The 13,562-nt window shown below is 45.4% G+C and overlaps 1 protein-coding gene across 1 annotated transcript in view; it reads left to right on the top strand.

The window, feature by feature from the left end:
• Positions 1 to 13,562, top strand: part of ehd4 (EH-domain containing 4) — a 40,089-nt gene that overhangs the window by 19,001 nt on the left and 7,526 nt on the right. Inside the window, 3 exon segments of the mRNA XM_030044099.1 lie at positions 9,041 to 9,207; positions 10,434 to 10,567; positions 12,484 to 12,595. Of these exon segments, the coding sequence (XP_029899959.1) occupies positions 9,041 to 9,207; positions 10,434 to 10,567; positions 12,484 to 12,595 (413 nt within the window).

Below are 13,562 nucleotides of genomic sequence, written 5' to 3'. Positions count from 1 at the left end.
ACACTCCGCCCAGATCAATCACACAAACACTCCTGCAGCCTGAGGAGCCGTCCCGCAGCGAGGGGTCAAAGGTCACGCAGAGAACCCATGGAGATCACATCTCCCTGTGACCCGATCAGCTGCTCAGGAGGTTCATAACACCAGAGCCAACGGGACGGATAAAAGTTTGTTGTAGATTTATTTCAGTCAGCCTTTACAGCTACATGTTAAAGTGACGTGTGTGTGTGTGTGTGTGTGTGTGTGTGTGTGTGAGTGTGTGTGTGCTGCATAGACACATGCACACACATTGCACAACATTGCATAACAGCCACTGTGGCTTTGCCTCTTATTTAATGAAATCTTATTTCTGTGCCAGGACTTTTTAATCCCGTTCCTCTGTAGTTTTTTGTGCTCAGATTACAGAAACTGTCATCCTGTAACGAAGCTGCACTAAAAAATATTTTTTTATATTTATTTATATTTTACATTTATTTATATTTATATATATTTATTTATATTTCCTGCTATCAGCACTGCTCCGTCTGTCTCTATATATTTCCATCTCTCTGGCTCTCACCCTGCGGTTTTTTCCTCACCGTTCCTGTCTTTTATGTTTTCTCTGTTAATTTCTATTTCAGTCACTTTGCTGTGTCTCATTCTCTCCTTCCTCTAACGAACCGCAGAGCTCCTGCGCTGATTCTCTCTGACCACAGACGTTACAAATGCAGATCTGAAACCAGTGAGTTCACACACAGGAACAGCTGAGGTTTCCGTTCTGCGGGCTCCAGATCTGAGTCACTGCCGGAGATCTGAAAGCGGATTCTCGTTTTCCACTTTTACTGATCCCGTGAAGGCAGTCAGTCTTTTCTGTTTCCCGCGCTTAACAAGGAGGACGATGAGGGTGTGGCAGGGAGTGAACGAGGGGAGACACAGGAGCTGATTGGCTGGGAAAACACAGGAGGCGGGTCAAGCAAACGGGGTGACGAGACCCAGGTGAGAACAGGAAACCACGGGTCAGAAAAAGCTGCTCTGTTCCGTAGAGGAAGGTCATTGAAAAGCATTCGACATCACATCTGCTGCATGAAACCAGCAGCTGTTTCTCAGGAAGAGGCCCTGTGCGTCCGGAGTGAGTCACGGCCTCTGCAGGAGACGTTTGGTTGTGACCTGATCAAAGTGTCACTCTGCGGCTCGGACCGAGAGGCGTTGGAGGAACAACGTGGCTTTCGTTTCTGAGTAGTTTCCACAAACCTCTGACAAGCAGGAGTTCTGCAAGGAACCTGTTAGCAGTTTTTTCCTCCTCATTTTTTGCCCTGCATGATCAGCCCTCTGGAAGCTGAGTCACGTCTGATCAGGAAAGTGCTGCCAAGATGTCATGCATGCGTTGAATTTATTGCACTTGTACTCAATGAGGGAACTGCAGTGAATGTTGCTTAAAAATTTCAGAAACCAGATTTCCCCGCTTGTCACGGTTTCTTGACGAAAACGTTCTCATGAGAGAATCCAAGTTTCGTGAAAACTTGTTGCAGAATATTGCAAAATGTTGACTAATAATAAAGACTAATAATAAATACCCGTGCCTCATCAGTTTCCTCAGCGTGCCTGAGCAGTGGGATCCAGGCATCAGTGAGTTACAGACAGGAGTAAATTACAAACTGTGTGTGATTGCTGTGAGAGAACTCACTGGTTCTGCGGGGTTCCACACAGAGCGGTCAGTAATCATTTAGAGTGTATTTTAATCTGAAAGGCCTGTGGACGTCGGCTTGGAGATTTTCACCCTGAGCCAAAGGTTTTCAGGGTCTTCAGCATGTAGAACATGATGCCTGACACCAAATAAAATAACTCTAACATGACCAATGTAAAATCATCAATTCTGTGTCAGGGTGCTGATCAGACACACGATCCTTTAACTGGAGCCTCCATCTGTGCAAAAAAAAAAAAAATCATCCGCTCTGCTGAAGTGTCGTCGAGCCAGAAACTTTATTTTGTCCTTGGGGATCAGTAAAGCATCACAGAACCAGGCTGCTTTTCATGATTCCAGCAACATAAACTTTGTGCAAACGGTTTTAAATGATGGCTGTAAAGTGCTGGGCGTGGAGCGAAACGATGCGACTCAGATGACTCAGAATATATTCTGAGCTTTCGCTGCTGACTTAGCGCGATCCTATGTGGATCTGCAGGAATGAGTTTTGCTGCCAGCAGACCCACAGGAGTGCAGCACCCTCAGGCTTCATAAACTCATGAAAGGAGTTCCTCAGGGAGCCGTCGTGGTTCCTCTGCCGTTGCCGTCTGAGGAGCTCGTAAAGGTTCCTCAAAGGCGCTTTTCTCAGTGTGTGGCATCACGTTTACTTTTGAGGAATTCCTGTGGAATCAAAGGAGATTCTTTGCGTTTTGGCAGGCTTTGCAGTGCAGCCTGAGAGAGCGAGGCGGCGGAGAGCGTTTACTGGTCCTGGACTCGTTGCCAGAAGGCGGAGAGAAGCCGCGGTCCCGGCGGAGAACGAAGAGAAACATCCATCAGCTGCAGGGGACGACAGAGCTCGACCGCACATTGTGTTCATGCGTGGCTGTACACAGTTTCTTGACTCTCCTTGAGATTGTGAAACCGCATGTGAAAAAGGGAATTGTCCGCTTGCCAATGGCTGCATTATCAAATTTTTTTTTTTTTTATTTAGTGGAAGGAACAAAAGTAGGAACAAAAAGGAACATGGAGCGAGAAAGCATTACAGAAGAATGATCTATGTCAGAATCACCGTGGAAAGCTTTGTGGTTCCAAACCCTCGGGGCAGGTCTAGTCCACACAGAGCTATGCTGGAATTACATTAAGGAATTCCGGTGGGGGTTGCAGTGCATGCCGTGTTCTTTGCATCTTGTTCACTGGCAGATTTTTTTTTTTTTTTTTTTTTTGTTTCTCAGGGTGTGTTCACAAACAGCACGTTCTGATCTGTTTATCTGAACTCTGCAGTCGTTTCCTCCTTTAGTTCAGTTCATTTGTCCAGGTGAGAGAAATGTCACTTGAACTCATAACCTGAAAATGTCTCGGTGCTGCACAGCTTGATGAATGTTGTTGTTTGTTCAGCATTAAACCTCCAACCTGACCGACCAAACTGACTCTGTCCAGTGAGCGAGCTGCTTGTGCAGTGCATGTTGTGTTCACGTCTGATGGGCCAGTATGAACCCAAACAAACCAAATCTGAAAATTCAGTGAAGTGAGCTTTTCCACTTCGGTTCAGACCAAAGAAAAGTGACTGAAGGAGGGGTTGCACATTAGATATTTGCCATTATGTGATTCAGACATGCAGAGTTCCTCTTCTTCTGCATTCCCCAGGTCTTTCTGGATGAGAGCATCAGTTAAATGCCTGAGCTGGAAGGTTAGACGGAGGGATGATGGAGGGATGGAGGATTACAGGGCGGGATGGAGGGTTAGAGGGAAGGATTTTGGGCCATAGCGAGGGACGGATGGGCGTTCCCCCCATCTGGAAGCGTTTAGCGGAGCTCAGCTGAGGCTGCATTCCTCCTGAAGACATTTAGCAGGCCAACTGTGACTCACCACAGCGAGGCTGACGTCAGGACGGGACGGGACGGGGCGGCCGGCACTGCTAAAACCTGATTAAACACGAGCGACACAACTGAGGAGGCTTCAGTGAGATCACGGCTACCGCTCTGGAGCCGCTCTGAAGCCGCTCCGGGGCCGCTCCGGGGCCGCTCCGGGGCCACTTGCCGCTCCGGAGCGTTTTCCCAGGCGATCAGTCGTGTTTTATCGGTCGGGGTGCCGGTCGCCTCGCAGTCCTGCTGCAGACCAACATGCATGTTTTGTCAAAGCGCTGAACCACACGCGTGTGTTCTGTGCAGCTGTGTTTCCCAGACGTGTTAAAACCAGCCGGGGTTTCAGACTCCTCCGTGTTCTGGACCCAGAGACTCACGTCTGAAGTGATTTTATCTCAGGGACCCTGACGTGTTTTATTTGCATCGAGTATTAAATCATTTACATGATGGCGTCTCAGTTTTTGTACATTTGTCACTTTTCTCATCTCACATGCGTGTTTTGTGGAAGCCCTGAGCTGACATGTTGATGTGTGCATGCTCTATGTGTGTGTGTGTGTGTGTGTGTGTGTGTGTGTGTGTGTGTGTGTGTGTGTGTGTGTGTTTGCAGAGGACTTGCAGGGTGGAGTGGGCTCTTGCCCGCTCGGCTCTGTCTCTGTGCTTTTCAGGCTGTCATGTTGAGGTGTGTGTGTGTGTGTGTGTGTGTGTGTGTGTGTGTGAGGTGTGGTTTGGTTGGGTCTTTATGATGATGTCACAGAGCTGGAAAAAACCTCTGCCCTTCTGTTTCTTGTTACTTTAAGTGAAAGTGGAAGAAGCCCTGTCCTGGTGCGTGTGTGTGTGTGTGTGTGTGTGTGTGTGTGTGTGTGTGTGTGTGTGTGTGTGTGTGTGTGTGTGTGTGTGTCATGGGGTTCAGGGCTCTGAAAACACACACACAACACATTGTCTCTCCTACATCTCTTCTGAAAGGAGTTCACCAAGAGCAAACAGTCCGTCACAAAATGAAACGTGGCACACAGTGTGTGTCTGTTCTGTGTTCTATGTTCTGTGTTCTGTGTTCTGTGTTCTATGTTCTGTGTTCTATGTTCTGTGTTCTATGTTCTGTGTTCTATGTTCTGTGTTCTGTGTTCTATGTTCTGTGTTCTGTGTTCTGTGTTCTATGTTCTGCTCTGTTAGGGGGCTTGTAAATAAATGCTGAGTCATAGTGAGTCAGCAGATGAGGACATTTGCTGTATTGGCTGAATCAAACTGTCCTGCTGGGCCAGGAGCCAAAAGTCCTCCAGTCCTGGCTCCGCCCACCTCGCCCCAGTCTGGCCCCGCCCACCTCGCCCCAGTCCTGGCCCCGCCCACCTCGCCCCAGTCTGGCCCAGCTCCGCCCGCCGTCTGGCTCCACTGCTCCTTCATCGCTGAGTCGTGATCCAGCAACGACCTCAGTGACCTTCACCGGGCAGCCTTACATCACCGCTCTCTCTCTCTCTGTCTCTCTCTCCCTCTCTCTCTCTCTCTCTCCCTGTCTGTCTCTCTCCCTGTCTCTCTCTCTCTCTGTCTCTCTCTCTCTCTCTTTCTTACTCCTCTTCTTTTAGCATTTTGGGTGAACTGTTCCTTTAATTTGGCTACCTGGTTAAATAAAAGTCAAATTAAATAAATTAAATTAAAAATTTTTTTTTTTAAATCACCAAAACTATCTTGATAAAAAGAACGCACTGTAGAGAAAGTGGGGAATTTATTTATTTTTTCATTTTTAATTTATTTATTTTTAGCATGTTTGGTGAGCCATTCCTTTTTATTTGATTTTCTGGTACAAAATAAATAAACAATATGAATGAATGAATAAAAATCAGTGAGGGACAGTTTAGCTGCGGCTCGGTCGCCCGGCGGCGGCGCTCGCTCTGGATCAGCTGGTGGGGCGACGCCCACGACACCTGAGGCTGTAAGGCGACGCCGGCGGGCTCCGCCCCGAGCAGAGCGCCTCATTTATTCATGAGGAGGAAGAGCCGCCTGCACACCCTGAGAACACAGGGTTCCTCAAGGGTCCCTCAAGGGTCCCTCAAGGGTTCCTCAAGGGTTCCCCAGTGAAGGTGGTGTGTGTGTGTGTGTGTGTGTGTGTGTGTGTGTGTGCAGGGTCGAGGATCTTTTTATTCATTTATTTTTGATGAACTGTTCCTTTAATAAATAATAAAATATGAATAAAATGAATACAAAGTCATATAAATTAATATAAAATAATATACAATTATATATAATATATACAGAATAATCTAGAAATATATGGATAAATAAGTATAAATAATAAAAATAAAAGAAAACATTAGGATGATGCAGGTAAGGACGATGAGGACACTAGAGGGCAGGTTCTGTTTTTTTTTTTTCTTCTTTTTTTTTTCTTTTCTATTTCTCATGAAACCTGTGGGATGGTGCTTTTTAAAGGGACAGTTCACCAAAACCAGTTTAATTATCAGTCCCAGTAAAAGTGAGGAGTAAAACTGGATGATAAAAATGCGACGCCTCAGTGGGTTATCAGCTTTGTGCCGCGTGCCTTTGTGCTGCATGTGGGTCCTGTTACGAGAACACAGACTGAAGAATTAAAGGAACATTCCGCTGATTTTTAATGTTCGGTTCCTTCACGATGTTCTCCACACAGTTTCCACGTCAACAAACCGTTTATCAAACAGATTTCACAGCACAGAGTCAGAATGTGAGTTTGTGGTCGAAGCAGCCGCCTTGTAATGTTCTGCTTATGCGGCGAACAAAGTCCTCAGCATCCACAAACCTCAAACAGCTGATGACTGGCTGTGGAAAGCAAAACGTTTCCCTTTATTTAACCAGGTAGTCAAATTAAAGGAACAGTTCACCCAAAATGTGAAAAAAAAAAGATATTTCTCCACGTTCCTCTGCAGTGCGTTCTCTGCATCCAGAAGGTTTCATTGTTATTGTTGTTTTGTTTTTTTTTAATCGGACCTTTATTGAATCAGGTTGTCAAATTAAAGGAACAGTTCACCCCAAATAAATAATATTTATTTTATTCTATTTATTTTTATGATATTTGTTAACAGTGTGGTGACTCAGCTGAGTGCAGTCAGGGTTAAATATTTACTAAGGCTGATTCTGTGTGTCTTATGTTTCGACCTCACAGTCTGTGTGTGTGTGTGTGTGTGTGTGTGCGTTGTGCAGTGATGTATAGCAGGCTGCAGGTGTGTGTGTGTGTGTGTGTGTGTGTGTGTGTGTGTGTGTGTGTGTGTGTGTTTAGGCTCACTGCAGTGATGTACAGCAGTGTGTGTGCAGGCTGCAGGTGTGTGTTTGTGTATGTGTGTGTGTGTGTGTTTAGGCTTACTGCAGTGATGTATAGCAGTGTGTGTGCAGGCTGCAGGTGTGTGTGTGTGTGTGTGTGTGTGTGTGTGTGCAGTGATGTACAGCAGTGTATGTGCAGGCTGTAGGTGTGTGTGTGTGTGTGTGCAGTGATGTACAGCAGTGTGTGTGCAGGCTGCAGGTGTGTGTGTGTGGTGTAAACTGTGACGATGTAAAGGTGACCTTTCCGTGGTGCAGCGAGGCAGACGCCTGTTGAAATGTCACAATCACGTATCTGTCACATGTTTGGTATCCGGATGCTGATTGGCTGAAGGTCCACACTCCGTTTCAGAGGCGTTTCCATCCGGATGAGAGTCGGCTTGCGGCACAAACACACAAACGTCTCGGTGTTTTCACAGAAAAAAAACAAAACCTGAGTCATCGTTTCTCCAGAGCGATGATCCAGCTGAACCCCACAGAGCGAAATTCACTTTTTATTTTACACTTTTTAGGGGGGAAATTTTTTGTTATTTTCTTACATACATAAAATAAATAAATACACCAATAAGACAGAAATAATAACTTTTTTGTATTTTTCGATTTTTTTGAAGAGGTAATTTAATTTTTTTTAATTATTTTAAATTTAGAGTTAGAATAACAATTGTATAAAATAAATCTGGTAAAAAATTTTTTGCTAATTTTATAATAATTTTCAGGTAATTTCATACTAAATATATTTGAATTTTTTTTCTGATTTTCTGATTGTTTTCTTACATTTTTTGTGTTGGCAATTTTCTGTTTTATGGGGTAGATAATATATGGTATTTTTTCTTGTAATTCCAAATATATAATAGCGATAAAAAATGTGTAGTAAGAAAAAAAATTCTCTCAATTTTCTCTCTTCATTTTTTTTTTTTTTTCTCTGAATTTTTTGGTTAAATCTTTGTTTTTAAATGTTTTAAATCTCCTATATTTAAATCTTATTAGTTTTATTTGAATTTTTTTCAGACTTGCAGAATTTTTTCCTTTGCTTTTTTTTTTTGTTGTAATTTTCAGGTCATCAGAGTCAAATGAGGCTTTGAAAGGATTTAACCCTTTGAAGCCTGACGAGCTTCACCTGCTGTTCCTCCCAGCAGGTGAGCAGAGCGGCTCACCGGCTCGGCTGTCGGAGGGTTTGGCCATGAAGTTGTTGTTTCTGTGGAAGAGGAGCTCTGGAAATGCGGTTTATTGTCTCTGAGGTCGGATGGACGAGCAGATAGACGGAGCGAAGGGTCGCTGGGGGGAATCAGACGAATTTAAAACAGGAAAAGAAACAAGAATCAGACCAAGAATTAAATTAAAGTTCATGTCTGGAGCTTTTTGAGCTGAGAGCTGCTGCTGAGTTTCTGTGTGCAGAGCCGAGCTGTTACCACACCCTGTTACCACACACACACACACACACACACTCACACACACACACACACTCACACACACACACGCCCTGGGTTTAAAGTTACTTGGCGCTCATTTGTTCCTCGTCACGGCCGAAGGCGGTTCACTCCAAAATGAATATAGAAAACTGTGTGTGTGTGTGTGTGTGTGTGTGTGTGTGTGTGAGGAGGTACTTTTAACCGAGGAAAAATGTTTCCTGTAACAAAGAGGAAAACGGGTTTTCCTTTTTGCAGTCAACTTTGATTAATTAGACTTTAATGGTTAAAGAAATGAGAGAGAGGGAGAGAGAGAGAGAGGTAGAGAGAGAGAGAGAGAGAGAGACAGAGAGAGAGAGTTTGGCTTGGACTTTAAAAGAAAATGGGAATAAAAAACATGTAGAGTCTCTTTTTTCTTTTTTGTCCAGAATGTCCAGAATTTGTTCTGCCATGAATTTCGTTTTTTGTTGTTTTTTTTTTTTTTTAGTTTAGTTTAAATTGATCCGGCTCATTTTTAATGACATTTGCCCAGATGAAGCTCAAAAGTAACAATGTGCATTAATCTTGTAATCCAGCATACTGTTTACACTTTAGGTGTACTCAGGTAGTACTGCAGTAGTACTCTGGAACAACCTGAGTACACTTCAGTGTACTGAAGGAGACAAAAAACACAAAGTACAGTTACATATTAAAAGTTTTAATTAGTACCTTTTAAAGAAAGTAGAACTGAGGTGTCAACTGAGGTATCATTATTTTGCTTTTGCATATAATGCTCATGCTAATGCTAATGCTGATGCTCATGCTGATGCTGATGCTAACGTGGCGTGTGCCCGCAGGTTACGACTTCTCGGAGGTGCTGCGCTGGTTCGGCGAGCGGGTCGACCGCATCATCCTGCTGTTCGACGCCCACAAGCTGGACATCTCAGACGAGTTCTCCGAGGCCATCAAGGCCTTCAAAGGACAAGACGACAAGATCCGAGTCGTCCTCAACAAGGCCGACCAGGTGGGCGGGGCCACCGTGACCACATGATCCGGACAGACAGCTCACCTGACCCCCTCAGAGCCGCCTGGGCTTTTGCACATTTAATGAAAAATCTTACATTCACTGAATATTTACAGTCACAGCTCCTCAAGCTTCGTAAATAGATTGAATTTTTTTTTATTCGCTTTATTTTTTCCAGCATTTCAGAGCCTCAGAGCTTCAGTCCAAACAGAAACAGCCACATGACCTCAGGGCTGCAAAACAAACTCGAGCTCTGCTAAAATCTGCAGCCGAGTCGGTTTCACATCCGTCCTCAGCGTCACAATCCAAAACTAAAATCTGTTTTTTCTTCAACATGATTTTTTCTGAAAGCGACTCTGAGCCTCGACGTGTTGTGAGAAATGAAAGTTTGAGCAGCAGAAGTGGAGCCGTTTGATGTCTGAGACTCAGAGGAACAGAAAGCGGCGGCGGCGGCCTGCAGGTGTCAGGTGCAGGTGTCTGCCGCCGTCATCGTGACCATTTATCAGCAATAAAACGATCCATGTAGGACCAACATAACACCACACTGCAAAAACTCAAAATCTTACCAAGAGTATTTGTCTTATTTCAAGTCAAAAATGTCTTATTACTAGTCAAAATATCTCATTACACTTAAAATAAGACATGATCACCTCAGAAGTAACTTGTTTTTAGACAATTGTCTCTTGTTTCAAATGAAAATTTGCTTGTTTCATTGGCAAAATTTGTTTCTTGTTTCAAGCTAATTTTCACTTTTTCCACTGGCAAATTTTGCCAATGAAACAAACAAATTTTCACTTGAAACAAGTGAAAATTGTCTAAAAACAAGTTACTTCTGAGGTGATCATGTCTTATTTTAAGTGTAATGAGATATTTTGACTAGAAATAAGACAAATACTCTTGGTAAGATTTTGCAGTGCGTGCACACATCTGGAAATACTGAGACGTTTTTGCATTTTTTTTATTCACAGTAACACATTTAAAACACTTCAGACTAACACATATTGGTACATGAATATTTTGTCTTGGTGAATAAATAACAAGTCAGTTTCTTTCAAAAACAGCAAAAAAAAATCAGCAGTGACTCCAAACTTTTGTGTTTTTGTGTTTCCTCTGAAGATCAGTGACGTTTATCTTAACGCAGCTTGACTCCTCCTCCTCTTCCTCCTCCTCCTCCCCCTCCTCCTCATCCTCCTCCCCCTCCTCCTCCTCCTCACCTGTCCCGGCAGGTGGACACCCAGCAGCTGATGCGGGTGTACGGCGCCCTCATGTGGTCGTTGGGGAAGGTGATCAACACGCCCGAGGTGGTGAGAGTGTACCTGGGCTCCTTCTGGGCCAAACCGCTGCAGAACAGCGACAACAGGTCAGACACCCAGCCGCTCACTCACTCACTCACTCATGCATTCATTTATTCATTCATTCATTCATTCACTCATTCATTCATTCACTCATTCATTCAGCCAAAGATCGATTCACCAGTTTGTTCTTCCATTCATTGTCAGTCACACGTGTGAAACATGATGCAGGTGTGTGTTCTCACTCGGCTGAACGCAGGGAGGCGCTCGGTTTGTTTGCAGATCCTGGAGCCGCGGAGCGTCGGGACGGCTGAGGCCTGTAACGCCCCCTCCGTCCTGTGGGGGAGCCGCTGAGCTCCATTTAAAACACAGAACTGTGTTTTAAATGGAGCTGCAGGTGAACGGAGGCCTCACCGTCTGAATCTGTACTCAGAATTTGTTTTGTTTAGGGGCAAAGAGATTAGGATTGAGATTTGGGAAAAAAGTGACCGTGACTGAAACCAAAAGGGATTATTTATTTATTTATTTTCTCATCGTTGGATTTTAACCACAAAGAAATCTGAAGTGAGTCGACTCCCTGCGCATTAAAACACCGCTGCAGCATCACTGAAGCTGCAGGTGACAGGACACACCTGGCTGAGAGGACACCTGGCTGTGAGGACACCTGGCTGAGAGAACACCTGGCTGTGAGGACACCTGGCTGTGAGGACACACCTGGCTGTGAGGACACCTGGCTGTGAGGACACACCTGGCTGTGAGGACACACCTGGCTGTGAGGACACCTGACTGTGAGGACACTCCTGGCTGTGACGACACACCTGGCTGTGAGGACACCTGACTGTGAGGACACACCTGGCTGTGAGGACACCTGGCTGTGAGGACACCTGACTGTGAGGACACACCTGGCTGTGAGGACACCTGGCTGTGAGGACACACCTGACTGTGAGGACACACCTGGCTGTAAGGACACACCTGGCTGTGAGGACACACCTGGCTGTAAGGACACACCTGGCTGTGAGGACACACCTGACTGTGAGGACACACCTGGCTGTAAGGACACACCTGGCTGTGAGGACACCTGGCTGTGAGGACACACCTGGCTGTGAGGACACTCCTGGCTGTGAGGACACTCCTGGCTGTGAGGACACACCTGGCTGTGAGGACACACCTGGCTGTGAGGACACACCTGACTGTGAGGACACACCTGGCTGTGAGGACACTCCTGGCTGTGAGGACACTCCTGGCTGTGAGGACACACCTGGCTGTGAGGACACACCTGGCTGTGAGGACACACCTGACTGTGAGGACACACCTGGCTGTGAGAACACACCTGGCTGTGAGGACACACCTGGCTGTGAGGACACACCTGGCTGTGAGGACACCTGGCTGTGAGGACACGCCTGGTGTCTCTGCTGAGGATGATTGACAGCGCCGGCAGCCAATCTGGTTTGAATTAGAGAAGTTGAGAGCTGCTCACCTGCAGGAGGCGTTTCCCTTATTCAACAAACTAAATTATTTATTTATATAAAGACGAACTTCCAGGTAAAATGTGTGGAGGAGCAGATTATTAATCAGGAAGCTGTAATATGGGACTTGTTGGATTTGAGTTGGCGTTCAGGTGCAGCAACCCGACACCGCCGTTCACTTCCTGGTCGGGTCTTTTCTGTCCTTCCCTGATTCGTCACGCCCCGTCACGTGACCCCGTCTCATGCTCGTTCCACGTCGTCGTCTTCCTGTTTACAGCGGAACGCACACGCCCAGTGCATGCACACGGTCATGTGATGCGTGTTCTGACCCGTTAGCACGGATGGAGGTTTTCTGACGCGGCGCTGAAACGCTCAAGTGGACAGAGACGGCTTTGTTTTAAAATGAAAACATGACATGTGGATGTGACCCGACTTCTCTTTGTTTTCTCATCTTCCTCCTCCTCCTCCTCCTCCTCCTCCTCCTCCTCCTCTTCCTCCTCCTCCTCCTCCTCCTCCAGGCGTCTGTTCGAGGCGGAGACTCAGGATCTGTTCAGGGACATCCAGAGTTTGCCGAGAAACGCGGCGCTTCGCAAACTCAACGACCTGATCAAGAGAGCCAGGCTGGCCAAGGTGAGAGCAGCTGGTTTTATTTATCATTATCATTATTATTATTATTATTATTATTATTATTATTAAAGGATCTAAAGGCCCGGGCGTCGTCCCGGGTTCCTGCTGGGCACCAGATTCCCAGAACATCATGGATTTTTGAGCAGGAAAGTCGGGGAGTTTGATAAAGTCTCTTTATGCCAGCGGGTCACTTTCCAGCAGCTATAGCAGAATATATTTTCCAGTGTAGTTCACATGTTGGTCACATCAAGGGCGTAACTTTGAGTTGAACATTGGGGGGGTTGAGATTTCCACCTGTGAAGCAGGTCTGAGGACATGCCCCGCATGAGAAAATCTTTAAATATTTCAATTATATAGATAAATATAATATATATAAATATATAATATTACAAACATAAACTTAGTAGTGATCATACACGGCCATGGAACAATCATCTTCATCTATATAGACGATCTTTGGCTGATCAAGTGACCGCACAGAACTCTCCTATTGGCTTTTAGCCCATCATGTGACGGCACACGAGTCTCTTATTGGACACACCGATGGGCTCAATGGAAAGTGTCCCGGTTTCATTAAAACAACAAAAAACAAAACAAAACAAAAAAAACAACAACAAAAAAAAAAACAATCGAGTCTCTCTCCGAATGAGAGCGATGTATGACAATACCCCCAGCATCGTCAAAGATGCCGACCTCTAGACAAACGTCACTACTTTTTACTGCTAAATTGAGAAAATCTACCACATTGTTGTGTTTATAATACTTGGCAATCATTATAAATAATTATGATATGATATTGGGGGGGTTGTGGTGGCTGGTTTGGATTATTGGGTGGGTTGCAACCCACCCATCCCCCCCATAAATTACGCCTATGGGTCACATGATCACATGATCACACGATCACACGCTCGGTGAAAACCTTGGCCCAATCCCAATGTCCACCCTCACACACTCACTGACTTTGAGGCGC

The sequence above is a fragment of the Myripristis murdjan genome, chromosome 22 (assembly GCF_902150065.1).
Source record: "Myripristis murdjan chromosome 22, fMyrMur1.1, whole genome shotgun sequence".
Taxonomy (NCBI): domain Eukaryota; kingdom Metazoa; phylum Chordata; class Actinopteri; order Holocentriformes; family Holocentridae; genus Myripristis; species Myripristis murdjan.
The sequence above is the reverse complement of the archived record's forward strand: the minus strand, read 5'-3'. Positions and strand labels throughout refer to the sequence as shown.